General features: G+C 42.5%; 1 protein-coding gene across 5 annotated transcripts in view; it reads right to left on the bottom strand.

Annotated features, from left to right (window-relative positions):
* The window catches only part of SPEN (spen family transcriptional repressor), a 78,906-nt gene that overhangs the window by 5,225 nt on the left and 46,892 nt on the right, over window positions 1–26,789 (bottom strand). For 3 of the 5 annotated variants that reach the window (XM_090024828.1, XM_090024826.1, XM_090024829.1), the window contains 8 exons: window positions 21,726–21,886; window positions 19,443–19,643; window positions 18,360–18,511; window positions 15,814–15,939; window positions 15,044–15,157; window positions 13,742–13,855; window positions 12,341–12,441; window positions 681–8,619 (listed from right to left, as the gene is read on the bottom strand). In XM_090024828.1, the coding sequence (XP_089880954.1) occupies window positions 681–8,619; window positions 12,341–12,441; window positions 13,742–13,855; window positions 15,044–15,157; window positions 15,814–15,939; window positions 18,360–18,511; window positions 19,443–19,643; window positions 21,726–21,886 (8,908 nt within the window). Of the gene's footprint in view, window positions 1–680; window positions 8,620–12,340; window positions 12,442–13,741; window positions 13,856–15,043; window positions 15,158–15,813; window positions 15,940–16,374; window positions 16,465–18,359; window positions 18,512–19,442; window positions 19,644–21,725; window positions 21,887–26,789 lie in introns of those variants that run through there. The other 2 variants (XM_090024827.1, XM_090024830.1) reach the window with 2 other exon arrangements.

Below are 26,789 nucleotides of genomic sequence, written 5' to 3'. Positions count from 1 at the left end.
GGCAGCAGAGTTGGAAACTGAACCATGATCCCCCAACACCTTGTAAACTGCCTAATCCACAAGGCCCTACTTAACTGTGCCATCTATCCGACATATAACACCCATTCACCTGTACAAAACAGTACCTGCTTACAGTAACAGGGAAAACAGCTGTAAGTGAGCAGGATTACACCAAGACACCATCTGGGCTACAATGGAAACTTTCCTTCTCTCACATCCTTAAACCTAGGAACCTGAAAGCAGGTTTCATACCCTCACTGGACTGGACTGTAATGAAAAAGAGGAGGCCCTCCCCATCAGCAAGGGAAGCTGAGGTTAGATATTAGGAAAAACTCTCTCACTAGAAGGGTGGTGAAACACTGGAACAGGCCTCCCCAGGGAGGTGGTGGCATCTCCATCCTTGGAGGTTTTGAAGTAGAGCTCTGGCTGGGATGATATAGTTGGGGCTGGTCCTGCTTTGAGCAGGGGGCTGGACCAGATGTGACCTCTCAAGCCCCCTTCCAACCCTTGTTTTCTATGAGTCTGTGATCAGTTCTTTTCCAGCCAGATTAGAAAGGTTCGTATTCATTCCACGTTTCCCAAGCGAAAATAACCGAGTTCTAGCACCGTAAAACACAACCTTAAAGAAAGGACCTAATGGAACACCTGTGGAAGGACCTGAGGATGATCACGTTTCTCACCTGAGATGGGGTCATGCTCCGAGAAGGCAGCCCAATTGGCGAGGCACCGGGGAACTGAGGATGACCGAGCTGGGCTGCTGTATGGTAGTTCCTCATGTCACCATATACCGGTCGGTAATCATGAAAGGAACTTCCCGTTGGGTGCATGATCTGTACACCATGAGGTACCACCACCGGCTGCGTCAACAGCTGGCTGCTGGGAGGGACGCTGAGAAGGCGAGGCTCGTTGTGTGGAGAGTGAGCCATTTTCACATCAGACGTCTTGGGCGCGTCTTTTCCAGGCTGTGGAGTCTTGCTTACCGGCGGAGTTTTCACAGAGCCGTCCGGCGTTCTCGACTGTCTCGTTTCGGGGTGGTGGTCGCCCACTGCCGCCATGTGCGAGTGCATCATCATTCTCACGTCGCGAGCCACGTTGTACTGGTCAAGTCGAATACTTGTCGGATGCATGCGGTAGTCCGGCTGCATGACGAGCACATCGGACTGCACGGGGGCAGACCCTCGGCACACGCTGTGATGGAAGTGCATCTCATCTTCCGGGGAATGTTGAGAAGACAGTGGAGGCATGACTATGTCTCTTATCGGAGCTGGCTGAGGTGTGCTGGATCGCTGAGGTCTGATTTCCATCTGAGACTGCAGAGCTGCTCTGGGAGAGTGGAGTGTTTCTGGGCGGATGCCGTAAGATATACCAGGCAGAGGAGGGGTGTTCATTCTCACTTCACCTTGGGACAGATGGCCAAGGGATACAGTCTGCGTTACACTGTGAGGGGGCATTATAACAGATTGCTCAGGGTGCATACTGGATATGTATTGAGGCACAGGAATTCCTGGAGCCAGCATGACGGAGGTACTGCTAGATAAAGCAGGAGAGGATGTACTGCCAGGATGACAGGCCCGCGGAAATGGAGAAGGAGAATGTCCGCTGGTACGCGGGGAATGGGGCTCTTGTTTCGCAACCCCCAAATGAGAAATGGCCCTATCCGTTGGGGTGCTGGGTCCTGAGCTGACATGGTTGGCCTCTGAATGCATTTTACCAGACAGGGAAGGATGATGAGGACTAACCCCAGGGCTCAAGTTGGATGACTGAAGAGATTTAGTCTCCACTTTCAGAGCAGTTGGATCAGAAAGCTTTTTGTTGGTGGAAGCTACGTTTTGTGAGAGTCCCATCTGATTGTGAACCAGTACAGGCGGAGTGTTTACGGTCTGGGAGAGGACTTTCACTGGCCCCGACTGAGAAGCTGGAGCCTGCACAGAAAGGTGGCCCGATTCAGATTTCTCCAAGGTACCGCGTTCTTGCTTAACAGAGGAGATCACAGGGGATGTATTATATGCCTGCGTTCCTAGTACCAAAGAAGAGTGGGTGGAGACATTTCCATACCCTGTAGGAGTTTGGGAACCTTTCGGTGTGGGCTGAGATGGAGTAATAGGCTCTTGTTTAATCTGCGACTTGGATACAGACTGCTGAAATTCTATATCCACCGCGCTGGCTGGGGGGATCTGACTGATCTTTGCGCTAATCCGCTGGGGGCCTTCGGTCTTCTGTCCTGAATAACTGAGAAGTACAACACCCTCTGACGTGTTCACTCGCAGACCGGGGCTGGATCCAGTCTCTACTGGCCTGTCCTCAATAACAGACATAGAACCCGGATGAAACCTGTTGTCATTTGTGCTTATCTTCTGCTTGTACTTTGGAGAAGGGGCATTGACTAGACACGTCTGGGTTTGGGGGGCTTGTTTCATCAACGTGATCCTCGGAGTCTCCTCTAGATCAACACTATGCGGCATTCTGCTTATAACGGAAGTAGCTTTGGGAGCAATTACAGTACTTATCTTTTCTTTCTCACTAAAAACTGGTGCCTCTGCTACCGGGGGATCCAACGCGTTGGTGACAGGAACCGCCGGTTTTTCTTCTGACACTGGTTTTATGGCCTCTACTGCGGGATGAGGAGGTGCCTCCTCCAAACGCGATGTGCTCACTGGCTCCACAATAGAGGTTGTGACGTGGGTAGAAGTGATGCTTGCTGCCGAGGAGTACTTTGGCTCCATGAGTATCTTCCTCAAAGTGCTTGAACTGGTGTCGATATCAGATGCTTTAGTATCAGGGGGGAGAGCTGGCGGTGGGGTGGAACGAGCACGGGTATCGTCATGCCTGACGATCCATTCTGACACCTTGCTGGGAGTGGAATGGAGAGGAACTACCCCAGCCGGTACAGGGGTCGGTATTTTTGCTGCAGGGACAGGCGGCACTGGAGGAACGGCTGGGTTTGGAGCACTGCGGGAAGGCGGGGGTGGGTTTTCAGCAGCTGACCGTAGCTTGAAGCCAGTTTGACTCACATCATCCACAGGGACAGGCGGAGAGGGCAGGTCTAGAGGAGCAGCAGCAGCAGCAGGAGCAGGAGCTTTAGGTGGGGCACTGCTCTCCGTTACGGTTTCGTGTGCGATTACATCCCCGGCCGCAGGTTTGGCAGCATCGGAAGCACTTGGGTCTGCAGGAATCTGAACGGAGGTCTTTGTTTGCTTTTCATCTTTCAAGATTTCCTCAGGTATTGCCTTAACTTCATTGGCAATGGGAGATTTACTTGCTACCCGCTCAGGCTCAAAAACGCTGACTTCAGCCGTATCCCCCTTTTTGCTCGTGCTCCTTTTACGTCTCTGCCGAGTGGCCTTTTGACGACCTCTGTCCTTCCGAGAAACCTCAGCTTCCTGCAGCGTTTCAGCTTCCTGGGCAGAATTGGAAGATTCACTGAAGCTCACTTCCGGCTCCTTGCTGTCTGTGTCCGCTGCGGACGGCGTGGAGCCAGGGACCGGCTGCGCAGGGGGCTCAACAGCAGCTTCGGTTTCCAAGATATTGTTCACTGCCAGGTCCGTTTCTGGCTCCATTTCTCCCCGAGACAGCGGTAGCACCAAGGGCTCTGCAGCTATCTCAGACTCTGATTCAGCAGGGTAAGTTGGGGGGGCAGGAAAGTTTTCTGTCTCTCCAGAAAAATCATTGATGATGGATCCAATAGCAGCTGCTAGTTCTGTTTCACTCGCCTGATGTGCAGGCTTATCACCTTCCTCCTCCTGACGGACTTCAGACACGTCAGCTGCCTGTTCTTTGTAGGCAGCAATGGTTGGTGTTTCGGTGAGCTTTGCAATGTGCTCCACTGCTTGCTCGAGTTCAATCTGCTTTGCCAACTGAGCAGCCTCTGGCGAATGCTTTGGCTCTCGCACAGCTTCTTTTTCCGCTTCTGGGAATGGATTTTCTAGCTCACTCTTTACAAAATGGGGTGACACATTTTCCTCCTTTGGCGGGCTCTTGATTTTTGTGGGCGACACCACTGGAGGCTCTGCCTCCTCTTCGCTTGGCCGCAAGGCACCTTTGACTTCATCGATGTTGAGGCGGATTTCTACATTCTTCAGACACAAAGGCGCTTTATCTACGGTCTTGGCATTTCTAGATCTTCCCCTTTTGGATTTAGGAGCCTTTTCGGCAACAGGCTTTTTCTCTACAATCTCAACGGTGGGGGTTTCTACTGGATTTTTATCTGCTTCAAGTTCTTTTCTGTCCCGCTTCTGGTCACTTGCTGCTACTTCTTTGTCCGCTGTTTTGGATTTATTGCTGCTTTCACTAACGTTGGATTCCTGACCAGCTGTTTCGGCAGCATCTTCCGGTTCTACCACAATATCAGCCTTGGGTTCATTCTTCCCTTTTTTCCCTTGCTGACCGCTCGCCGCCGTGGAGTGACCATGTGCAAGTTTCTGGGACCGAGGGGACCTCCATCCTTCTGCCGGCTTAGGGGTTTCTACAGTCTCCTTAGTTTCATTCTCATCTGCCTCTTGCTGTACCGGTTCCACCTTGATTGGAGAGATGTCTTCTTCAGGCTTGCGGCGTGATTTTGGAGGCCTTCCCCTTCTGGGCGTCGTAGGAACAGTCGTGACAGTTTCCTGTGGTTCCTTTTCCACTCTTTTTCTGGTAGACCTAGTTACTTCTACCGAATCCTTCACTGGGGATGGCCCTTCGTTGTCTCCCGTGGTAGCATAAACTGATCTGACATTTCTGCGTCTAGTCCGACCTACAGGCAAGCTTGGCTCTACATTTTCTGGCTCGGCAGCAGCACTGGGAGATTTAGCAGCATTCCTAGAAGCTTTTTCTGGCTCGACTTTAATTTCTAAATGTTTCTGCGCTTCCCCACGAGGAGAGGTTGATCTTTTGAGTTTTTCGCGGTCTATCCTTTCACTTTTCCTTGTGACCGGCTTTTCCATGACATTAGCTGCGGCTGACTGCACCGGAGTCTTAGAGCGTTTACTTTTGTAGGATTTTTTATCTTTTACCACAACCGGGGGTTCAACTTCCATGTCATTGTCAGAGACCACCGAGGGCACGGCCTCCACAACTACCTCTACTTTCTGGCTGGCGGGAGGGTCGGTGTTAGCAGCAGGGAGAGCATTTTCCTCTTTAGGTTCACTAGACTCTTCAGACTTCTGAAGGACTTTGGGAGGCGGTGGTGGAACCGACTGTGGAGTTTCAGGTTCTGGGTCTATACTGATGTCTGCTTGTGAAAATGAAGCGCCTGGTGTCGGAGGTTTCGTATCCAAATATGACGGATGCTCTGTAGATACAGCATCTTCCTCAGAAGCTAGAGCCGTAGGAACAACATCTTTATTAACCTCCACGGCAGGCGGAGGCTCAGTTTGCTCGGGTGGTTCAGTTTTGACGGGTGCAGTCAGTTCAGGAAGAGGTTTGGGTTCTTCTGCTGCAGGTGTAGGTTCAGCTGGCCTTTCTTCTCTCGCAGAGGTAATATCCACCACTATTTTCTCATTTGCTGCCTTCTCGGGTACAGCTGGGGCTGGTTCCTGGGGTACAGTTGTGACTGAAGAAGGTCCCACTACGGATGAAGGCTTCAGCTCTGATTCTTTATCATCAGGGACAGTTTCTGGTGTCTTGGGCCGGTTTTCTTTATCCTCCTGCTTTTCTGCTTCTTTCGGTTTTTGATCTTTCTCCTTTTCCTTCTGCTGCATTCGGGTGAGCTCAATAAATCGACTGTGGAAAAGAACCACAGGCTCTTGGACCATATCAGAGCCGCTATTAGTCCCATCCAAAGACGTCTGTCTCCCATACAATCGAATAAAGTCAAAATCATCGTCTTTTCTTTCCAAATGCTGCAGGCGCTTCGAATCTTGTTCAAAGATTGAGCTATGTAAAAACCTAGAAGCAAACAATTCTTGCCTCTCCTGCTCCTCTTCTTTGTGATCCTCTTTTTTATCATCCAGTTTTCCTTCTGAATCAGTCCTAATTTTTTTCTTTTTCATATACCATGATGGAATAGGCCGTGGAGCAGAGTCAACTTTCTCTTTGTCTTTATTGTTTCTAAAACTAGCAAATCTTGAGTCCCAGTCTAGAAAAGACCAGTTTTCTTCTCTAGATGAAGAGAGAGATTTAGCTCTTTCGAGTAAGGCTTTTGTATCTGGCGTGATTGTCTTGTCCAATGCAAAGGAATAAAATTTGTTTCTTTCTAAAGACGTTGACAACCTTTCCTCTCTTTCACGTATTTTCTCTTCTCTGTCTCTCAATAAAGAAGATAACCTGGAGCTCTCCAATAATGACGAGGCTTTAGGAGACCGGGGCTTATTTTCGCTGTCTTCATCTGAATCCGAAGGGACCTCCCCTGGCTCCAGGTCCCGTACGGATCGCTTTCGTATGCTGTCTCTTTTAACTATGCTGCTTGGGAAACTGATATCGACTCTTGTTCCTGGCTCTTGTTTCACTTGCGATTCCCATCGATTTGATTCATCTTCAGCACTCAGTACAGATAGCTTTATTTTAGCCATTTCTGTCATCTGCTCCCTTCTGCTGGAATCATGGGGATTAAATTTTAGGGAATCTTCCCTCACTGTCATATTAGCATACGAAAGACCCTTCTCTTCTATTTTAGGTGACTCTTTGGTTTCTTTTAATGGCATTAGCCTTGGGGAATCTAATATGTCATCATCCTCATGAAGAGGAAAGTGTCGGATGCTAGGAGAACATGCAGTCCTTTCCGAATCTTCGCTCACCTGACGAGAGCTTCTGTAATTCCTCTCTCTTTTAGTGCTAATTTCAAAGTCAAAGTGATCAGTCTTTTTTCTTTTACTTGGCGGAGAGTCATCTGTGACATCTTGTGGGGGTTTGCCCACCTCATGGACCAGGCTACGCCTTTCATATTCATCTATATCTTTCTTTGGACTGCCAAACTTCTCAGAATTTGCCATCTCCATTTCCTTCTGCTGTTTTAACCTGCGGCTTTGCTCCATCTGTTTTCTGTAACTTTGTGTGTGATCAATATCAATGCCGATTTTTTCCTCCGACTCAGCCGACTGTAGTTTTTCTTGGCCGAGTTTATGGTCCGGCATCTCTTCAGGAAGACAATAGTTTTTCCTCATGTCCTCTCTCTCTGTTCCTTGGTCATCTAATAGGTGTATTTGCTTGTGTTGTTTTATCAGATTAAACTTTTTCAAAGAGATGTCTTGCGTTTCCATCAGTTCATCAACTGGTTCTCCTAGCCTTGCCTGTAGATCTGAACTGGGACGCGAGCCAATCCCCACTGAAATGTTAGCAGGCTCCTGAGTATCTTTGGGACTGGTAACAGTAATAAGTCTTTCCAGTTTTATTTTTTTAGATTCCCTTTTCAGTATCTCTTTCCTCAAGGGCTTTCTTTCCAGCTCTCCTTCCCTTAACACTGTAACTTCTCTAGATGAAGCTGTCGTATCAGTTTGCTTTTTCAAGACCATGCGGGCATCTTCCTCATCTTGGCTGCTTCTTTTAACTTCCAGTTTTTGCCTGTCAGGTTTCATGTTTCCATCAGCAAAACGTCTCTTACGAGCCTCTAATTTGTCTAGATCTACTGCATTTGCCCCTTCAGACGTCTGCTCTGTCTTCAGGTGTTTCTTGGGCTTTAGTTTTCCCTCCTTGTCAACCACTTCTACATGGCTGGCAAGCACCTTTTCTTTTGGCACTTTAGTTCTGACAGGCTCCAGTTTAGACTGGTCAGACTTTGTTTGCTCAACTTGAGAGGTCTGGATTTTTTGTTCAAGTGGAGACTTGATAGTGTCATTATCAAGCTTTGCTCTCGGTTTCTCTAGAGGCTGATCAATAACTTTCCCTTCCTTTTCTTTCACTCGGGTCAACACAACGCACGGCATTAGTTCCAGACGGTTTTTAGCTGTCCCTTCTTTGTCAGCTCTCTCTTTACTCTGTTTAGTATTGCCCTTCAGTTTTTCAGGGCTTGGCTCTCTCTCATTTTCCGGATCTGTTTCAGAAGACTGAGAGCTTGGCGAATGGTTTTTTGGTTTTCGTTTTTGCTTCTCTGTTTTATCTTTTTCTAGTTTTTCTGGTTTCTCCTTCCTCACCAAGCGTTTGTCTTTGTCAGCTCTCTCTTGGTCAAAAGCACGCTCTTTATCAGGTTTCTCATTTTTTGCATAACGTTCTACACGGGCTTTGTCAAGTTTATCGTATCTTGGAGGAGAAAGCGAGCTACAGCTCCCGCTGCGGTCTGAAGATCTGCTGTAGATCCTCCTTTCAGAATCACTCTGAAGCCTTTCTGACTGGGAGGGAGACGCTCCAGGGCTCTGCGGACGCCTGGAATGAGTTGGACTTTGGCTGCGCTCTATTGGCCTCCTTTCATGATCTCTGTCCCGATCAGATTCAAATCGCTCCCGCTCCCTCTCCCGTTCTCGTTGTCTATAACTGTACTCCCTTATATCCTGTTCATAAGGATCTCCTCTGTATTCCCTGTATTCTCGTGGATCATCATAATATCGTGGGTCGTAGTAGTCTCCTTGATAAGGATCCCATTCTGCATAAAATTCTCGGCCTCGTGCTGGGTATTCTCTCCGAGGATCTTCGGGATATGTCCCTGGAGTTCTAACAGTCTCATAGTAAGTACGATCAGGGGCATATTCGTAAGATCCTCTTCTTTCATCTCTAGCAAAAAACAAGAACAGTACTGGGATTAGCTTTTCCAGTTAACCAAGGGGTTTAATTATAAAAACTGTTCTACATAAAGAATCATTTTATGATAGTTTCTTTATTTAGAATTACTCAGTGTATGATAGCTGCTATTTGTAGCGGCATACATAGAATTTAACAACAATGAAGTAGCGCATAGTGGATGAGCTGCTTTGTTCGTTTCAAATATCTAGCTAATCACTTTGTTCATGAGGCTGCTTTAATGAATACTTTTGATTCTGTCCTGTTATTCCATCTTTTGCCAAACATGAGTTCAGCTGTGACTTAGAAAGTATTTCCAGTTTCAAGCAGGGAGTAAGTAAAAAATCTGTGGGGCAAAAAAGCGTTATGTATGTATAAAGACTACCCAATTTGAGGCAACTGCTACGCATGCTGAAGCATTTAGTTAGCTCCCGAAATAGACACTTTATTTAAGGTTTGATTAGGCACCTGATATAAACTGTGCTTATCTTACCAGTGAGCAAGATGGTGTGCTTTTCCTTATTCTAACAGAGCAATAATTTTCACAGAGTACTAATAGCTCCTCCATTGAACACAGTGCACTTCCATTACCTATTCACATTGCAAGTCAACAAAATAGTACACTATAAAGTCAGAAACAGAGCAGGTGGATTTCATCTGAAGCGTTCAGCGGCAGAAACCAAGTGATTGCCCCACTACCTTAACACTTCCAAGACTACAAATGAATCAAAAAGCAGTTGCAATGGCAGATAAGTGGGGGGGTTTTAATTTCTCATACTGAAAGTATATATGGTGCTTCAGTTCCCTAAATAGTTTAAACTATGCTTTCCACACTATTTCACACATTCAGACTTCATACAAAATGTGAAATGTTTCTACCTTGTAAGAAACATATAACATTTTTTTAAAATCTAAAATGAAGGGTTTACTACAACAGGGCTGCAAAAAATCAGCAAATCTCAGGAGACATCTGATGAGAACAAGAGGAATCATGCAAATACATTTCTCAGTCTACCAACAGAAATTTACGCTCAAGTCAAAAGGACCAAAATCTGCCTCATATTTCAAAAGCAAAAAAAGTTAACAAGAAGAAAACTGGCTACTCTCTCCATCCACATGGACTTATCTGAAAAAATAGGTTATAAATAATAAATTGGTGAGTAGTATGATTTACCATGCACCTTTCCTGCTCACATGCTCTGCCCTACCACAGGCTGGAATAACTGCAAAGCCCTGGGTAGGTTTGAACAGCTGTTGTGCTCCATAAATTAACCCCACACACAAATATTTCCTTCTGTCCTATCCTGCCCTTGTCCCGAATAGCTCTACGCGTGCTCAGGGCCCAGAATGTGCAAACCACTATCTGAGATGCAAGTCCAGTGTCAAGTATCGATCCCTGAGGGGCCCGGAAATGGTGGTGTGTGCGCCTGGTAAAAAAGGATGCTCAGGTTTGCAATGGTACACATCACACTTGTTTCTAGTCTCAAAGTGCTGAAACCTGTAGGACCTTAACAGTGTGACATTTTTAAGCAAAATTATCAGACAGCTTTTTAATAGGCTTACTAAATGTATTACTTCTAATATATTTAGTCTCTCCTTCTAAGACCTGTTTAGCTGAATTCATAAAGAGCTATGACTTTACAGATGAAAGAATAGAAATAAATAAAATGTTTAAAAATCCTCTGTAAGATTTCAAAAATAACTTTTCTCAAAATGCTGTCACATGCAGGTTTGTATAAGTATGGCCTAAAAATGGAACAGACATCCATTTACGGTGTCCTGAATAATTAAGTTGCAGTTTCACAATTCATAAATACAGTAAGTATCTCAGGCTCCTGCCAGCGTATCTATATACCAGCCTACCCCCCACGCAGTCTGTTCAAATTACCTTTCTTTTTGAAAGATATACATACAATACAGAGAGTTCATTTTGATTCCACAACCAATTAACTTTACTGAATTATTTTCCTCATCTCTTGGATACACTGAGAGAATCCTGGTTTGCGCAGCCTCCTTAGCATCACTACTAGGGACATTTTACAGCTGACGCTTGTTTGCAGCAACACCTTATAAGAGCAACAACCTCTTACCAGCAACATTTCACCTTGGAAAATTTTCCATACCATGGACACAGCTGACACTTCCTATAGCAACAATAGCCATTAAAGAAACAACATAGCACAAAGGTGCAGTCATGTTGCTATTAATAGGGTCTGGAAGCCCTGGATTCCAAATATTCACATGAATAGGGCAGGCTGGGAAGCAAAAAGACTAACAGGTGCTGGACTATAAGATCCAGAACAGAGTTCACCTTTAGTTATGCAAATTGCTCCATGATTAATTATTCTTCACTAGTTAGTAGAGATACAAACATAATGATGGATTAGAAGGGGAAAAAAAGAGAAAAAGAAAAACAAGACTTCACATGCATCCAAGTATCATCTTGTTCTAGAAATCAGTGTTCTAGTCAGAAGAATTTCGCAGGGAAGACGGGCCCAGATGCCTTGTGTGTGCTAGGAGACATCAGACAAACTCATTTCTCCCTTTTTAAATCAGTCAGAGGAAACTGTCACAGTCTGCCTGTTGGCAGATCGCAATCCTTGGCAAGGATATGGGAACACACACATTCATTCCCATTATGCCAATTATAATTTCCAAACCAATCTTCACTTTTTTTTTATCTGGCAATGCTACGTATGTTATGTCAATATACTTTGATCTAAAATGGAAAAGTGGGTAGCTCGTAGTTGCAAATAATGTCAGACTCGTTTCATTCTCAGATCATTCAAAACCTCAAAAATTAAGCCAGCCTTTAATTTCTGTCATAGTAACGTATCAATCTATAGAGAAAACTAGCTTGCCCATTCTCCATAACAATCATTAGTAATGAATTTTATCCAGAAAGTGTTCCTAAGTAAGGCTGCATTAAACCAGTCTGGAAAAGTGACCCTTCTGGACCGAACAAACTGTCTTTTGCAACCCATATATAATAGTTACAGGATGATGAGAAGTGAAGCAATGAATCTAGAGAGAACGCACTTTTTCAAGTTAGATAACAAGCAAAAAATGTAAGTCCTCCTCAGAGTTCTTATTATTCAGTCAAGCCAGGGAGGAAAGATGGGTCTGCATGGAAACTTTGTATCATCAGTTCAAGAGTTGGAAAATATGTGACTGTTGTAATGGGATCAGCTGATCTGTTAATCTGCAAACTACTATGAGGGAAGGGAAAGGAATTAAAAATAAAGCACTTCACACCATTAAGTCAGCTGAGTATTTAGACTGCATAGTGGAGCAAAGGACTTCAGTTAAGTCTTTGACACACACAGATTTTTTGGTACTATGGATATGGAAACTGTAAGACACTGGCTTTTTCCAGACAATCGAACCATTTCAATCTGTAGAAAGGTTTAAGAATTAACACAAGGAAACTACAATCTATAACTAACCATTAATACACTTGTCTTTTCAGTACACCACTGGTTCAGTGTATGAGCATTAAAAGTTCTCTGCCCTGAGTTCAAAGTGGAACGGCGACTTCTTCAAGTATACTCGCATCTCAGAAGTGCAGAGGCAGCAGACAAAATGACTGAGTTTGGCTACGTGTGTGGCCTTCATTTTAAAAGTTCCTTTAATTTAATTTTGTCCTCCAGTCTTAACTAGATTTAAAATTGCATTAGAAAAGCAAGGGAAAGGAATAGGTGTATTAGATACATGCCTTCTTTCTGCCAGCATTTCATAAAAGTCTCTGATATCTTGACCTGTTTTCTCCATGGAATGATAAAATGCCAACTGACTCTCTCGGTTTGCAAAATCCACCTGAAAAACAAAGGGTAAAGCATGTTCAATAAAGGAAACATCCCATTCTGACACAATTTGAGAGTCTGCTACAGAACCTGAATATATGAACAGAAGGGAGTGTGGGTGGGATCCAGTTAAAAAAAAAAAAAAAAACAATCTTCAGGACTGGCAATTAATCCTGCCAAGATGAAAGGCCTTCCTCTCATTATAAATGTGCTGCAAAGCACAGCGTAATTGGATGGAGTTTTACCAATTCTGATTGGGATGTGTTATTCCAGCTAGGGAAGAAACGGCAACTGAGAAGCTCTTGTTCCAAGAAACTGAAAAATGTATGAGCACCCTTTACCGTCATAAAGCAGCTTTCATCTCAGAATGTCAAAAATGGGTCAATGCTATTAATCTGTTCTACAGATGAGAGTTCAAAAAATCTACCCCCTCCCCCCGCAACTCCAGGTTACACAGCCAGGCAATGGCACAGATGAGCAAAGAACCCAAGAACTCTGACTGCCAGCTCCAAGTTCTAACCACTAAGCACTTTCTATTTCCCTCCCAACGGCTTGCTACAAACTTAAGAAAATAAAGACATAACTGAAGCCGGAAATTAAGGTTCCAATTGGGTTCGTCTAAACGCATTCCACATAAGGCAACAGTTTTTACATTTTTACATGAAATACTTGCTCTAAAAGAAATCTGTAATGGAACTCACACACACAGATAATAAAAGCGTGCTGAATGTTCCAAAGTCACTTAGTTGTAAGACCCACAAACACAAAACACAAAACCTTTAAATAACCATAACCTTGTGTTCTACATAAAGGCTGCTTATTATATTCAACTCCTTTGAAAAATATTCAGCTCCTAACCGCGACAACACCAAAGTTTCAGATGTCTTCGGCAGGTGAAACATCATGCCTGAAGTGATGACCCACTCTTTAGGAGAGAAGGAAGGAGGAGGAGAAAGGTAACTCAGAAATTGGGCTGACACTCTAAATTCCTGGATTAGCGTGGTGCCTTTGTAATACTGCGGGACGGTAAAAACACGTATTGACAACAGGGACACCAATGTCCAGGAGCTTAGGGTGGCAAGAGCGGTGAAACAAATGAGAGGACACTAAAGAAGGCTTTCTGAGCAAGAGTGCAAAATGCCCTAACACCTTACTAAGCCGAGTTGAAAAAATTAGTTGAACCCTGCAGAGATCTGGGACATATATGTCCCACTAAGTATTCCTCTGACTGGCAGTCTGCAAATGCCAGCAAGTTAAGGGCTAAGACCTAAATAACATTTTTTTTTTCTCTTTTGGAGGTCATTTCTGCACACCTTAATTTTATTCCCACCGATTTTCCTCCCCTTGGTCTCTTTTACAGCTGCTTGTGCATATTCAATTTCATTGTAGAGAACCAGGGCCATGCCTTTTAAGCGGTCAAACACCACCTGTAAAAAACAAAAAAACAAAACAAAAACCAAATAAGAGCCTCATCCACAGGACTTAATGTCAGTCCCAACAAATTCCTAAATCATGAGGATACAAGAAAATTTTTATCAAAGTAAATTTTCAGGCTTTTCTGATGAGGCTTATTGGAATAAAGAAACAATAAAAGGACAAGGGACTGGATATTGTGGCTTGAGGTATATTATTGCCTTTATTTTGTTTTTCTGTATTTTACTTTTAGCATTTTCTTGGTGACTGAATACTGTCATTTTTGTTATTGTTTGTAGTTGTGTTTTTGAAAATTCCCAATAAATTTTAGGGGGGAAAAAAGGTAAAAGGAACATTTAACCACAAAACAGAATAAACTTTTGTTACAAACTGCAGCGTCATTCTTTGGTTGCTAAATATGCGATTTACAAAAGACACCTTGGCATAGCAATGTATATGTATTACTCACGCAAACAAAGGATACATTCAAAATGTTAAAGTTGCAACACAAACCCATAACCAGGTTAAGGAAGTAGGTCCCTGACCCTGCAAAGATTTACACACACGCTTAACTTTAAGCACGCATATAATCCGACTGAAACCAACGTGACCACTCAGCATCAGGATGAGTTAAGGATGTGCATAATTATTTGCAAGATTGCAACATTCATCTCTAATACCTACACAAAATGGATCTTGGAAGCTGAGTGTCCCGTTGTGTGACATGGGTGTGATGCACAACTGTAACACTCTTTGGATGTACCTTTTCCATTGTGAATTTCCTGCAGGATTTTTAAAAGTCATTTTTGGTCTATTTGCCAAAATATAATTATATCCAATTATGCAATTAGCATGCATAAATATAATCACATAATTAGAGTATGTTTCTCCTACGTGAAACAACATGAGAATTCTAAAGAAATTTTGTTGGGAAAGAGGCTGTACTGCACAGGAGCAGCAGACAGGATCTATTCTTTATCTCGGCTCATTCAAAATACTTGTTTTCAAACACAGAAAGTAACTGCACTATGTATTGGATCAACAGGCTGCAAAACTATAGACCCCTATAGGCCAAATTTCAACCCAGAGAGAATTTCTCTGTCTGAGCTATGAAACCCTAGAAAGTTGGGGTTGAAAGGACAGGATGTAAAGAAAGAAAGACAGTAACAACTTCAAACCACATACCAAAGCCTCCCACCTACCTTTACCACAGGCCCGTATCGGCAGAAATGTCGGGTTAAATACTGATCCGTAACGTTTGTAGAAAGACCATCTAACCACACGCAGTTTGTAGGCATGCTCTTTCCAAAACCCAGCTGGACACAAAAGGGCAAAACTTCCATCAGTTCACACGTATTTGCTATTCACGCGTATAAAACCAATTTTAACTGAGCACACCTCATTTAGAGTTATCTGAAGAAATCTAGTCATTTGTACAGATTTTCTAAAATTAGCATCTCATGCAGGTGCACGCAAGTCGTAATCAAATAGTAATTAATAAAAATAATCCTGCAGACTTAAACAAATACAGCTGTTTGAAAATATTTGCTTTTGTGTGAATTTAGGCCTTGTGAAAGGTGCTGGATTGATAGCTTTTGGGACAGAAATCCTCTATTTATCCTCAGAATCAGTTCAGCACTGGTTGGAGCAGTTCAATCTTCTTAGCACTGTCCCACCAAACACTGACCTGGAGGAACTACCTTTAAAAGGTAAGAGGATAAATCAGTCTCCATGTCCATTCAATCTTTGGCCTCTCTGCTGAGACTGCAAAGAGAGTTGCCAATTAATTCCACTTCTGCTTGCTGTTGAAAATGTTATCACTACCTAACCTGATCTACAAAATACAAAGAAATATCAAAAAAAGTACAAACAATCATCTTCCCTTTCACAGACTAAACATTTGCAAAAAATACGTAACGCTCAAAACAAAACTGACCCGGAATAGGATGAGCTGACCGGAGAATTTCTTTACCTTGAGTCGGTTATTTCCAAGGTATTCTCCATCCATCTTCTTAATTGCTTTACACACACTTGCAATATCACAGTACTGCAGGAATGCATATTGAGGAACTCCGTTTACTTTCTTGATGTCGATATCCTGGAAAAAAAGCAGGCCACATTCAGCAATATGCCAACCAAGAGAGATTCAGCTGTATAAACTAGATCTAAATGGATTTTTTTTTAACCAGCACTGCTTAACTAATATTTGTATTGCAGGGGGGATTTAAACATTAGCAGACAGCGAGAAGGTGCACTGGTCTGCTGCTTTTCATTCCCATGGTAAAACTGGACCCTAAGGACTCAACAAAAGCTCTTCACAGTGAAGATTTAAAAATGGAAAATGATGTTGGTGAACACCCAGAAAAACTAACCTGACCCATTCACAATAAACAATAGCTTTGTTTGACACTGTGTTAAATAAACCAAGACAGCTCAGCACCATAAAACAGTTTTTTCACCAATAAAGGTGGAAGGGAAAATAAATGGCCCCAAAACAAAGCTTGTTTGGGAGTCAAGAGCCAAATTAGCTTACTTTTCCAAATAAACTCAATTCATCCTGTTTCTAGAAATAGAGGGAGATGCTGGGCTCTTCTCTTGACCCAAATTGGTGCTGATGAGGCAAAGCAAAAAAGATTAGGAACTCCTGACATGTGACCCCAAGAGGCCTGAGGCTTGTTCAGAGACTCACAAATGCAGTAAGAGGAGAACAATTAATGTATACTAAAACCTGGCTTTAATCTATTTTTAAAAACAGCAAGTCCAGAGTTGACATGTGGTCAACACTCAGGCTTACTACTAGTACTGGCATACATGCTGGAAGTCTCTGAACAAACCCACAATATTATGATTCATTCCAAGCTGAAAATAGAAGGTAGAGGGTTGTTGTTTTTTTAAATAGCACAAGCTTCCTCGGAGAACTATGTGCCAATGCTAGCACACTAATTTGAGCCTAAATGTTTAAATATTCAACGTAGACTAATTTCATGGTTAATAAATTTAGGGAGAAGACACTAGTTTAATACAGGGCTCAGCCTGGAGCTCTTTATCAAAAAAAAAAAAAAAAACTACAGGTAAGCAGGGAGAGAACTATTGGACTTTGACAGCCCAAACCTAATGACTTCAGCATCATACTAATAAAGGGCTACGTCTTCAAAAGTCTGAAGCAGCATTTCTGCAACCTTGGCAAACTGTATTTGTCCAACTCACCCTGGGCAAGCAATTTCTTTTGACAGGCAAATGGAGTATCATTACTTTGTCCATTACCCTCTCAAAAAAGGAAACAAAATAAAAATCTACCTTGTGCCTGACCTGTTAACGCTTTCATGGGAACGCTGCGCTGCTGCTTCAATTCAGACCTATTAGCTATTTTAACAGCACAGAAGTAGTTCACATAAAACCAGCTTGCAACACACTGGACTATCCTCATCATCTGGTACTGGTACAAACTGGTATCAGCGCAGCTCAGCTGGCATAAGATGAAAAAAGGGTTTGAGCCATATTCAGCGTGCAGAGTGCAGACTCACCAATTAGCACGGATTTCAGTTACAAAGGTGTTGTGATATACAGAGCTGACAGACAGTTTCGCAATAAAATGGAAGTCGTATGTTTGCCAGCACTGCAATGTGCAAGGATGTCATGACCATTTTTAGCTAGAGGTGGCACCCCTTCTCAACTGAAAGGCAATACCTCAGATGCCAACAACTGAAAGGTCTAAACAGAGTGAAAATAGTGCCGAGTAGCCATGGTTACTATTATTACTAGACTAACAGCGTACTCAAAGCAAGCTATCACTGCAGAAAGTCAGATATGGTAGAAGGTATAGTACTGTACAAAGTTATTTTATTCTTCTGGAAAACTTCTCTTAAATCCTAAAGGTGGTATTATTCAAAAGGGAGTGTGAAATAAGGGGAGAGAAGGGAATTAATCCTCTGTAACTATTTCAGTTGAATAAGCTTGTTCAACTGAGAAGCCAGACTTCTTTGTGTCATCACTAACCATTCTGCTTATTGTCTTGTTCTGTCCCATTGTTACTGAACAGGCTGTCAGAGCTGACTGCTACTTGCACAAGCAAGCAAGCAAAGTCTTTGTTTCAAAAATCAACAGGAAGCTTGGATTTCGCAACAGTAACAATGAACAAACATGAAAATAGAATTAAGCACATTTACATCCATGATGGATGCTAATGACTTCTCTGCAACTCTCCTCTCTTGCAAAAAATCCTTAAGTTTCTCATAACTGCACACAAGTGAGGCCTACTTCCATTCCAAAGTTACTTCCCTGCAATGCTGGTATGCTAAAACATCATTTGAAACTCAAAGCAATGTTTCTGGGTGTATCAGGGCAAGGCAAATTACTTGGATCGTGGAAGAACGCAAAAGGCTAAATTAATTGTATTCACAGACTCAGAGTGATCAATATTACATTTCACTCTCCCTCTCATTTAGTTTTTTGCCATGCACATTTTACACTGAGATCAAAGTCAGAAGTAGTATGTGTGCCAAAAAATAATTAACGTACCACTATCCCACCAAAGCGCTGAAATATGTTGCGAAGGTCATGATAGGTTGTGGTTTTTTCCAGGTTCCCAATGAAGAGAGTTCGTGTTGCTTTGGGGTGGAATTCATCTATCCTTTCATCCAAAGGGCGAAATTCATTCTCACTTTCTGTTTCTAAAGACAGGAGAGATGGGAAAAACCTTTAAAATATACTGAGGTGTTTTCAGTTTCTTCTAAACCCTGTTTTTGGAATAGCAGAAATGGTTTAATCACTATCTTTAACAAAGACACAGCAGGGCACTGGACATTTAGCAGACCTCTACCACCACCACGAGTTATAAATCTGTCTCAGGCCACTATACGAATGCCAAGGAATCTGGACCTTTGGGTGCCACTCACTGAAAAAAGAGGTACGTTCCACATCAGCTGTTCTGGAAAACATACCTTTAAACAAGAATAAGGTATTCTATTGCCAGGAATTAATTCAATAGGCTTCATTGTATTCACGTGAGTGCTGATTTGGTGCATGGAAAATGTACTCTCTAACTGGTCTGTTTAACAGATAATTATGTACAATAGGTTCCATTATGCTCACCGAAGATAAATTGAGAAAAGCTTAACTTGAGTGCCCAAAGTTAAGGCTTTCCCTACACATTTACTTCACATAGCCCAGGCCCTAAAGAAGGCTGTCCCCCCTTCCGACAACACTTTGACAGGATTCAGTGCCACATCTAGACCCTGTTCCCTCTATTTCACTGGAGTGAAGCACATCAACAAAATGAAATCTGGTGGCCACAAGGAACAGGATGGGAGATGATGGAAGGCTTCCTTCACTGACGGCTTGTGCCTGGAATGCTTTTCCTGTCTGGCCTGCCTAGCAGCAGACCAGTGGCATCCACTGTCCCTGTTCTGGGATTTATTCTGGCACATTTCCTAGCTCTTTTAAATTATGATTTTTTTATTTCTTTTTTTTTTTTAAACCAAAGTGGAGTCATTTTAACATTCCTTTTATTCATTTGCTGCCTCTTATGAGAGTTCCTATAATCTTAAAATGGCAACACGTTTAGAGGGAAGTATGAAAATCAGTGTCATCTTTTGTGCTCACCTGGTCCTACCCAGGCTGTCACTTCGATCTGCATGCCAAAGAACAGCTTTCCTTTTGATGCGTTCAGTGCTTTTTCCTGGTCCTCCTGTTGGCGGAAGAACACCAGTCCATACCGCTCCTCAGAGGCCCCGTGAATCTGTACGGATGTCACCTTCCCGTATTTCTTGAACTCATGAAAAAGTCCATCCTTAAGGCTTGTGTCTAAACCACAACATAAGCATTAGTAAAATGCAATAATTATTTTCTAATGCTATTAAAGTAATGAAAGATACAGAAGTAAATACACTGAAAGAGCAGTAAGGTTGCAACGTCAATGAATCAAAAGTTAAAAGTAGCCTGTGCAGCCAGACTCAAAAGTTGCCCACACCTCCCCTTTGCATATGCATTATATGAAAATCTAATACATGCATTATCTAGTAATACTTTACTATGTGATCCCATACTACTTTTTCCACAGGAACTCTATGCTTCATTCAGTACAGGATGAATGGTGACCACCTAAGGTGCAACTACTTCATTTCGCCTTCACTTTCGAGGTGTAACTCACTGACTTATTTCTGAACAATACTCAAACCTCGCACTGAATTATTATTAATTTCTTTGTGAGTCTTTTTATGGCACTCATCACTGCAGCTATCACATCCAAACATTAGCAAACATATTTCCATACCCACTTTGGAAAATTAAGGGATATATGTTCATTTCACAGATGAGAAACTGAGGCAGAGAGGTTATTTTGAGTGCCCAAACTGAAATGGCTATGGCTTGACATTTTAGAGCACTTTTTATTTTGTATGTCCAAAGCACCATTCCCTGTGACTACAATGGCAGGTGTGAGCGCTGAACCCAACGGTCTCCTGTTGAACAATCCTGAATCAAGAAAGCCAGAAGCACTGGTCACCTGTGAAATCTAGATCTTGTCTCCCTTTGCTTCCTAATCAGCTTGCTTCTTCCTCCTCGTCCTCCTTGCTGCCAGCAGCAGAACTGAGAGCACTGAAGACCCCTGTCCTCAGGGCTGGGGCCACAGCACCACTCAGTAGCAACTGCAGACAGTTCTGTTCAGCCCAGATAGGCCTGGGCTGGTACACACTCAATACCTATGAAATCTCTACAGAACTGTGCAGCCAAACTCAAGCAAGGCTCTACTGAGCACACACAAACCAAGATTTTTCAAGGGTTTATCATTTGGCCAAATCTTGGCAGTTTTTTCCCCTGGAAAGAAGACAAAAGGCATATGACCTGATACAAGGCAACGTTCCTGCCAAACTTCAAGGCTCTCATCCAAAATATGGAAACATTACAGGCTCACAGGCACAGTGACTGAAAACATCTTTTTATACATGGAGAAAATTGATTTCTCCTTGATCATGTTCTTGAAAATGGCTAAACCATTTTTTGCTGAACTTTTCCAAGAGTTCAGGCAGAGGCAAACACCTGGCTTAAACACAGCAGCTAACATTACGGTTGGTAAAGTTAAAACCAACTGAAAGCAAGGATTTATAAAGATGTTATTGGGCAACTTTAACAAAAAGCTGTGCTGCCAGCTACATAAATACTATGTGAGGGCCTGGACATGACATGTTAACAGCAACATAATTTACATCAGTTTTATACATCGGTCTAAATTAGAGCTACGGAGCTAACGGACAACTGGTTATACTGGGTAGGCGCTATGATAGCACTGCACCCCTAGATGGCAGAGGAGCATGCAATGGGCCCGGCTGCACTGAGCCAATGGCTAATCTGAGATACTAGTGAATACACAGTTACACCAGTGTGTTTTTACTGCTGTTTTTTTCCCCCAGGGTAACTCTACACCATATTCCACACCAATGTAGCTGTGTCATGTGTCTAGCCCTTGGCTTCATTTTCAATGGTGCAAGGAGAAGAGAGACTCCCGGTGACTGTTGTAAAGGAAAGGTGCTCAGCTGCAAGGCCAGAAGCACTCAGAGGTTTATTAAACTTCTGAAATTTTTGTCCTGTAGTAGTGCTGCAGTTTCCTTGTATCCTTCTTCAAACCTAAATGCTCTTCACATGTAATCGGACCCTTTCATTACAACATTATGACAGCAGTAACCTTGTGACTAAGTTTCGTAAATGATGGCTCATTAACCTGCACTTACACTTCCCTATGCAATAAAAAAAATGATACTGGCAAATACTTTTAAAGGGACAGATCTATTTAAATATTAGGTAAACATGATGGAGACTACAGATCTATTCAATTCCTTCCATTAATCTCTCTTTTTCGATTACAACACCTCTTTCCCACACGGATTTTACCTGTTGAGCGTACTGGAAGATTTTGAACCTTGATCCCAAAACTTTTACGGGGCTCATCTTTCTCCAGAGATGGAAGCAGCTGGGATGTGGGTGCTGGAACTGCTGTAGACTGAACTGACCGTGCTGGGGACTCATCACTTGAACTGCTGCTGGAGTCACTACTGTAAAAGAAAAAATCAAAAGGCCACTCAGCAGGAAAAGAAACAAGTGTGACTGGAGACTAGTGAGTGTTTTTAAATATTAAAATCATAAAAAGGCAAGAGGATTTTATTCTACCAAGCAAGAGTCAGATACGTTGACTATAAATGGTAATAACTGGACTAAAATATGGCTCACATCCCCACGTCTATCTCACCGCAGCAGCAAAACCACAAGAGACGGCAAGTTCTGTCTGTAAGTTAAAATACCTGTCCTCAAAATACCAATAAAACCGTGTTAATGAAGAAAACTATTTGAAAAGGATTCTTTCAAAGCATTTCCTTTTTCCATTCTCAAATGCCGAGAATCCAGTTTCCGTAACACACCCCAGCCTATACAATGGAATTCATAATCATCCTACAAATATTCTCTTACAAAATCCTCGGAGGAGACAGTCAAGGAAACAGAATATGGGTAAAATGTCAAACAGCTCCTGTTACATTCTGTGACAATGGAGGAGATTTAATTAAGTGTAATACAGTGCTTCATCAACTTCGGAGCTGTGTGGGAAGACTGAAAAAAATATACAGGGTACACAGGTCTACTGAGGCCTTAAAATCCCTTTCAGCGTTCTCACACATAAAAGGAAATGTTATGGCAATCCCAGGTGCTGCTGTCAATCTGGAAATTGGCTCCACAGTTTCTCCCTAATGTGGCAGCTATATCTTTAAAAGAAGATTCCCACCTCTAAATAGATGACACTGGAAACTAATGTCCCTTGTGAGAAAACCAAGACAAGTTTTTGCCAACTGCTCGATAATTACCTAAACGTCTGTGAGTCATCAAACACTGTTTACAGACTGAGTCTCAACAGGGAACTTCAGACTGAAGGGTTATGGTCCTAAGAACACTTTTGCATGATGCAGCTACTCCAGAATAAGGACCGTCTGCCAGATCAAACCAGTAATCAGTCTAGTCCAGTCTGGCTGGACAGTGGGGCTGCTGCCAGCTACTTCCTAAAAGGTGAAAAAAATTCCCTACCATGAATAATTATCACAGGCTTGCCCTTTTGGAAAACTGTCTATACAGTCCTTACCAGTCATCCTTTCCCTCACGTGGTATGAGAGTTTACCCCACTTGTAAAAATACTTTTTTTAATGTAACTGAATATCCTCATTCTCCAATAAATAAGTCTCTTGAATTGTGCTAAACATCTAGGCAAACTGGTAGCTTGAACTTAAAACTGTTTTGTATAAAAAAAGTCTTAAATGTCTTGCTTTTCAATTTCTCCTAATGTTCCTTCAATGCCATGAAAGCAAAAATAATAAATGTATACATACTTAAGTGCCATAACAACAACAACAACAATAATAATAATAATAATAATAATAACGGGGCCAGACTTGATGATCTTGCAGGTCCCTTCTGGCCTTTGAGTCTATGGGTTTAATAATAATAAGGGGCAGCTAATTTATCTTCGCTGTGCCATTATTTTACATATCTATTATGCCCCCTCCCTACATTAAGCAATATCTCCCTAGGGAATCTATTTAGACCGCTAATCATTTTTGCTCCCCCATTCTAGATATATTTCACTTTGACTATATCATTTTTGACACAATATTCCAGATGAGGGTATATACAAGGTGTTTTAATACTGATGGCAATATTTCTTCCCCCCAGCCTTCCTGCAGCGGCATTTTTATATTCATTTTTTATATAGCTTGAGCAGCAGCAGTAACAGAAAGACCCCGGTCAAAGTGCAGGCTGCACTGTCCTAGACCTGTGACTCTCAACATGGCACCCTCGGGTGTCTTGAGAGCCTTTCAAGGGTGCTGCTGCAGGGTGCTACACAAGGTTAGTGCTGCTATGTGTGCAAACTTGAATCCCAAATAAACCCAGAGATTTTAAATGGGAATAGACAGCATTAAAAACATTCTGGCTTGTTGAAGGCTCTGAGTTCTTGGCAACAGAAGTATTTTACCGTAGCCAAAAACTGAGTGAAAACGAAGCGCTGACATTTTCCAAGGGGTGCCCCAAGCCTACTGAGGGGTGCCTTGAGCCTAAAAAAGGTTATGAACCACTCTCCTAGATACCGTGCAAACCATCCTAGTAAGCACTGTCGCTATCTGAAAGCACTTTCATTATGTTTAGAAGACAAGACAGAAAGAAACAAAAATAAGAAAAACACTTGCCAAAAGCAGAATACAATTTTTTCCTTACAAAACAACCAACCAAGCTGTTTTATTAGCTGTGGTTTGTATTCTGAATAGATTCTAAACCTGTACCGCCCCAAAGATATGTCTGCCATTAGGAAAAAAGGCAAGCTCCATCACTCCTCAGGAGGCTTGGCAGTGAATTAAATGAGGCAATATTAACAAAAGGAGAGAACAGGAGTATTGGGAGAATTCAAGGCACTACTAGTTAATAGAGAAGTAAATATCTAGTACAGGGGTATGGAGCAAAAAGGACTTTTTCCAAAGTGGGGACTGTGCCCACACCTCCACAGATTTCCCTGGGAGTTGTGGGTGCACCTTTCCCACTGCAAATCATGTCTCAGGTCTTTTAGAATTAGTTGAAAAAGATCCACCCATTCCACGACATTCCAGAGAAATGAAGTTTTACCAAACTTCCTCTCTAGGCTTTTCCAGAAAAAACAAGACTGATAGACCAGCTCCACAGGCAAGTTACTTTCCTTTCACTTTTTGTTATCTTTTTAAAAGAGAAAGTTCATTTTTTCAGCTGAAGAAACACACTTGGAGAACTTTTGCAAGCCTGAGTTTTCAGCTTCTGTGGATGGGTGTAAAAAATGGTGTGTTTAATTTTCCCTATGCTACAACTAGAGCATTGCCTTCTACATAGCTGCAAAAAAGTAAGAGGCACTTTAAGTCATATGCAGTTTTTAAAGCACAAAAAAATAAAATTCACAAGCTATAGAAAAATGTCCCATGTAAGTAGAATGAGAACTTGTAAACAATACTGAAAATACTTTCCTGCTGTCAATGCGTAGAAAATAAAGGCATTTTACTAATTTTTTCTGCTAACAAGAGCTAAGCAGTCTTTCCTGCCCAAGTGCAGGGGAGCTGAACCCAATCATTGGTCCCTTCCAGCCCCTAATAACTATGACACTGCAGTAATTCATAAAATGTTTAGAAAGACCAACATTTAAGAAGGTAAAAAGTTTAATACGGGAAGACAACAGATGACCTTAAACCAGGGGTGGGCAAAATGCAGCCCACGGGCCAGATGTGGCTCACCAGGCCATTGTATCTGACCGGCAGGGCCCATAAAAAATTCAGAAAATTAATATTTATCTGTCCCTGGCTGCCTGTCATACAGCCCTTGATGGCTTGCCAAAACTCAGTAAGCAGCCCTCCGCCCAAAATAATTGTCTGCCCCTGCCTTCAACTGTACCACTCACCATCACGTTCCCTGACAATTTTTATAGGTAATCAGTATGGGCTGTGCCAAGCCAGAAAGCAACATAAAGGAATTGCTTACAGAATCTATACATTTATTTTCCATGTCAAGCTGTAACGTAAAAATCAGGAGGCATTGGCTTAATTTTTTCACAACCAAACCATGCCCAGGCACACAGCTTATCCCCAGAAAGGGCCACCTTGCTCTCCACCACACGTGCATACTTACTGGATCAAAATGTCAGGCAACAGGAACGGGCAAGCTCCTGACCTGCCGTAACATATATGGACTGTACAGACAGAAGGTGGAGCAGAGTGGCCCTATAGAGACCGACTGGTTCAGCGAAGCATAACCTTTCGTAGGCATCAGCCTACTTCTTCATTAGCACCCGACAAAGCAGGCTCTGCCTTCTGCCCATCTCCAGACTAACACAGCTCGCTCCCTCTCTCTGAACCGTACGGGAAGGTGTGGCTGTACTGGCAAAATTTTCTAGTATCAGATCACACCTACAGCTTTACTCACATGTTATGTGTTTCTCATAAATGTCTTATTTTGTATGCAAATATATCAGGAAGCTGATGTTTAAACAAGGACCTATTTTTAGCCTGTCACTGCCTGTCTTTTATCCAGCTGGGTCGCACATAAACTTCTGAGAGTGAACTGCTGTTATCCCAGTTTTCATCATAGCATCCTACTAATATCCAACACGAATGACTTCACTGTAGGTCCAAGAAGAAGGACAACGGGGGCTACTGAGGAAAGTATTTTTATTTTAATAAAATTAGCTACAGAATGAAGAAAAGTGCATGTTATCTTCAAGTTGCCTCCAATGCAAAAGGCCTTCTATTAAAAAATAAAATACCAATAAAATACTGTATAGCTAGTGCTATACAATAATGCTAGTGCTAGTTAGACTAGTACTATACGCAGGAGTACTGGTTTTCTCTGATAAAAAAAAATCCCCAATTTTCAGGTTAAAAAAAGTAACCCCCAAAAGCTTGCTAAGAACTTTTTTCCAACTACTCAGTTGGTCTAATAAAAGATATCACATCTAAAGAACCTCGCCTACCCAAAATCTACATTTTTTCTGTGATTAAAATAAAACGCCTCCAATACACAGATGTGTGTATAGCGGTGTTTCATTCTGATGATGGAACAATGTGAATTTTGGGTTACTTTTTTAACCCAAAAATTGAGGATTTTTTTTTTTAATCAAAGAAAACCAGGATCCCTGGCTATAAGTAATACTGTGTAAGATGTATGCATTTTTAGTAAGCTAGACAAGTTTTTCTCTCTCCTTTTTTTTTTTTTTTTTTAATCAAGGTATAATTAACGAGTACTAGATCTGGCGATCTGAGTAAGGTGAGCCCCTACTCCCGGACAGAGCCCCAGAGACTTCTGCGTGACTCCACTTGTACGTAAGGGTCGGGCCAAGGGGATCAGACTGCAGAAATGGAGCCAAAATCTGTTGTGTTTCACAGAAAAGGAGCAAAAGTCACACCAAAG

Source organism: Crocodylus siamensis, chromosome 12, assembly GCF_052110815.1.
Source record: "Crocodylus siamensis isolate JL-2025a chromosome 12, ASM5211081v1, whole genome shotgun sequence".
In the NCBI taxonomy this organism is placed as follows: Eukaryota; Metazoa; Chordata; order Crocodylia; family Crocodylidae; genus Crocodylus; species Crocodylus siamensis.
Note: the sequence above shows the minus strand (reverse complement) of the source record. Positions and strands in the feature narration are given on the sequence as shown.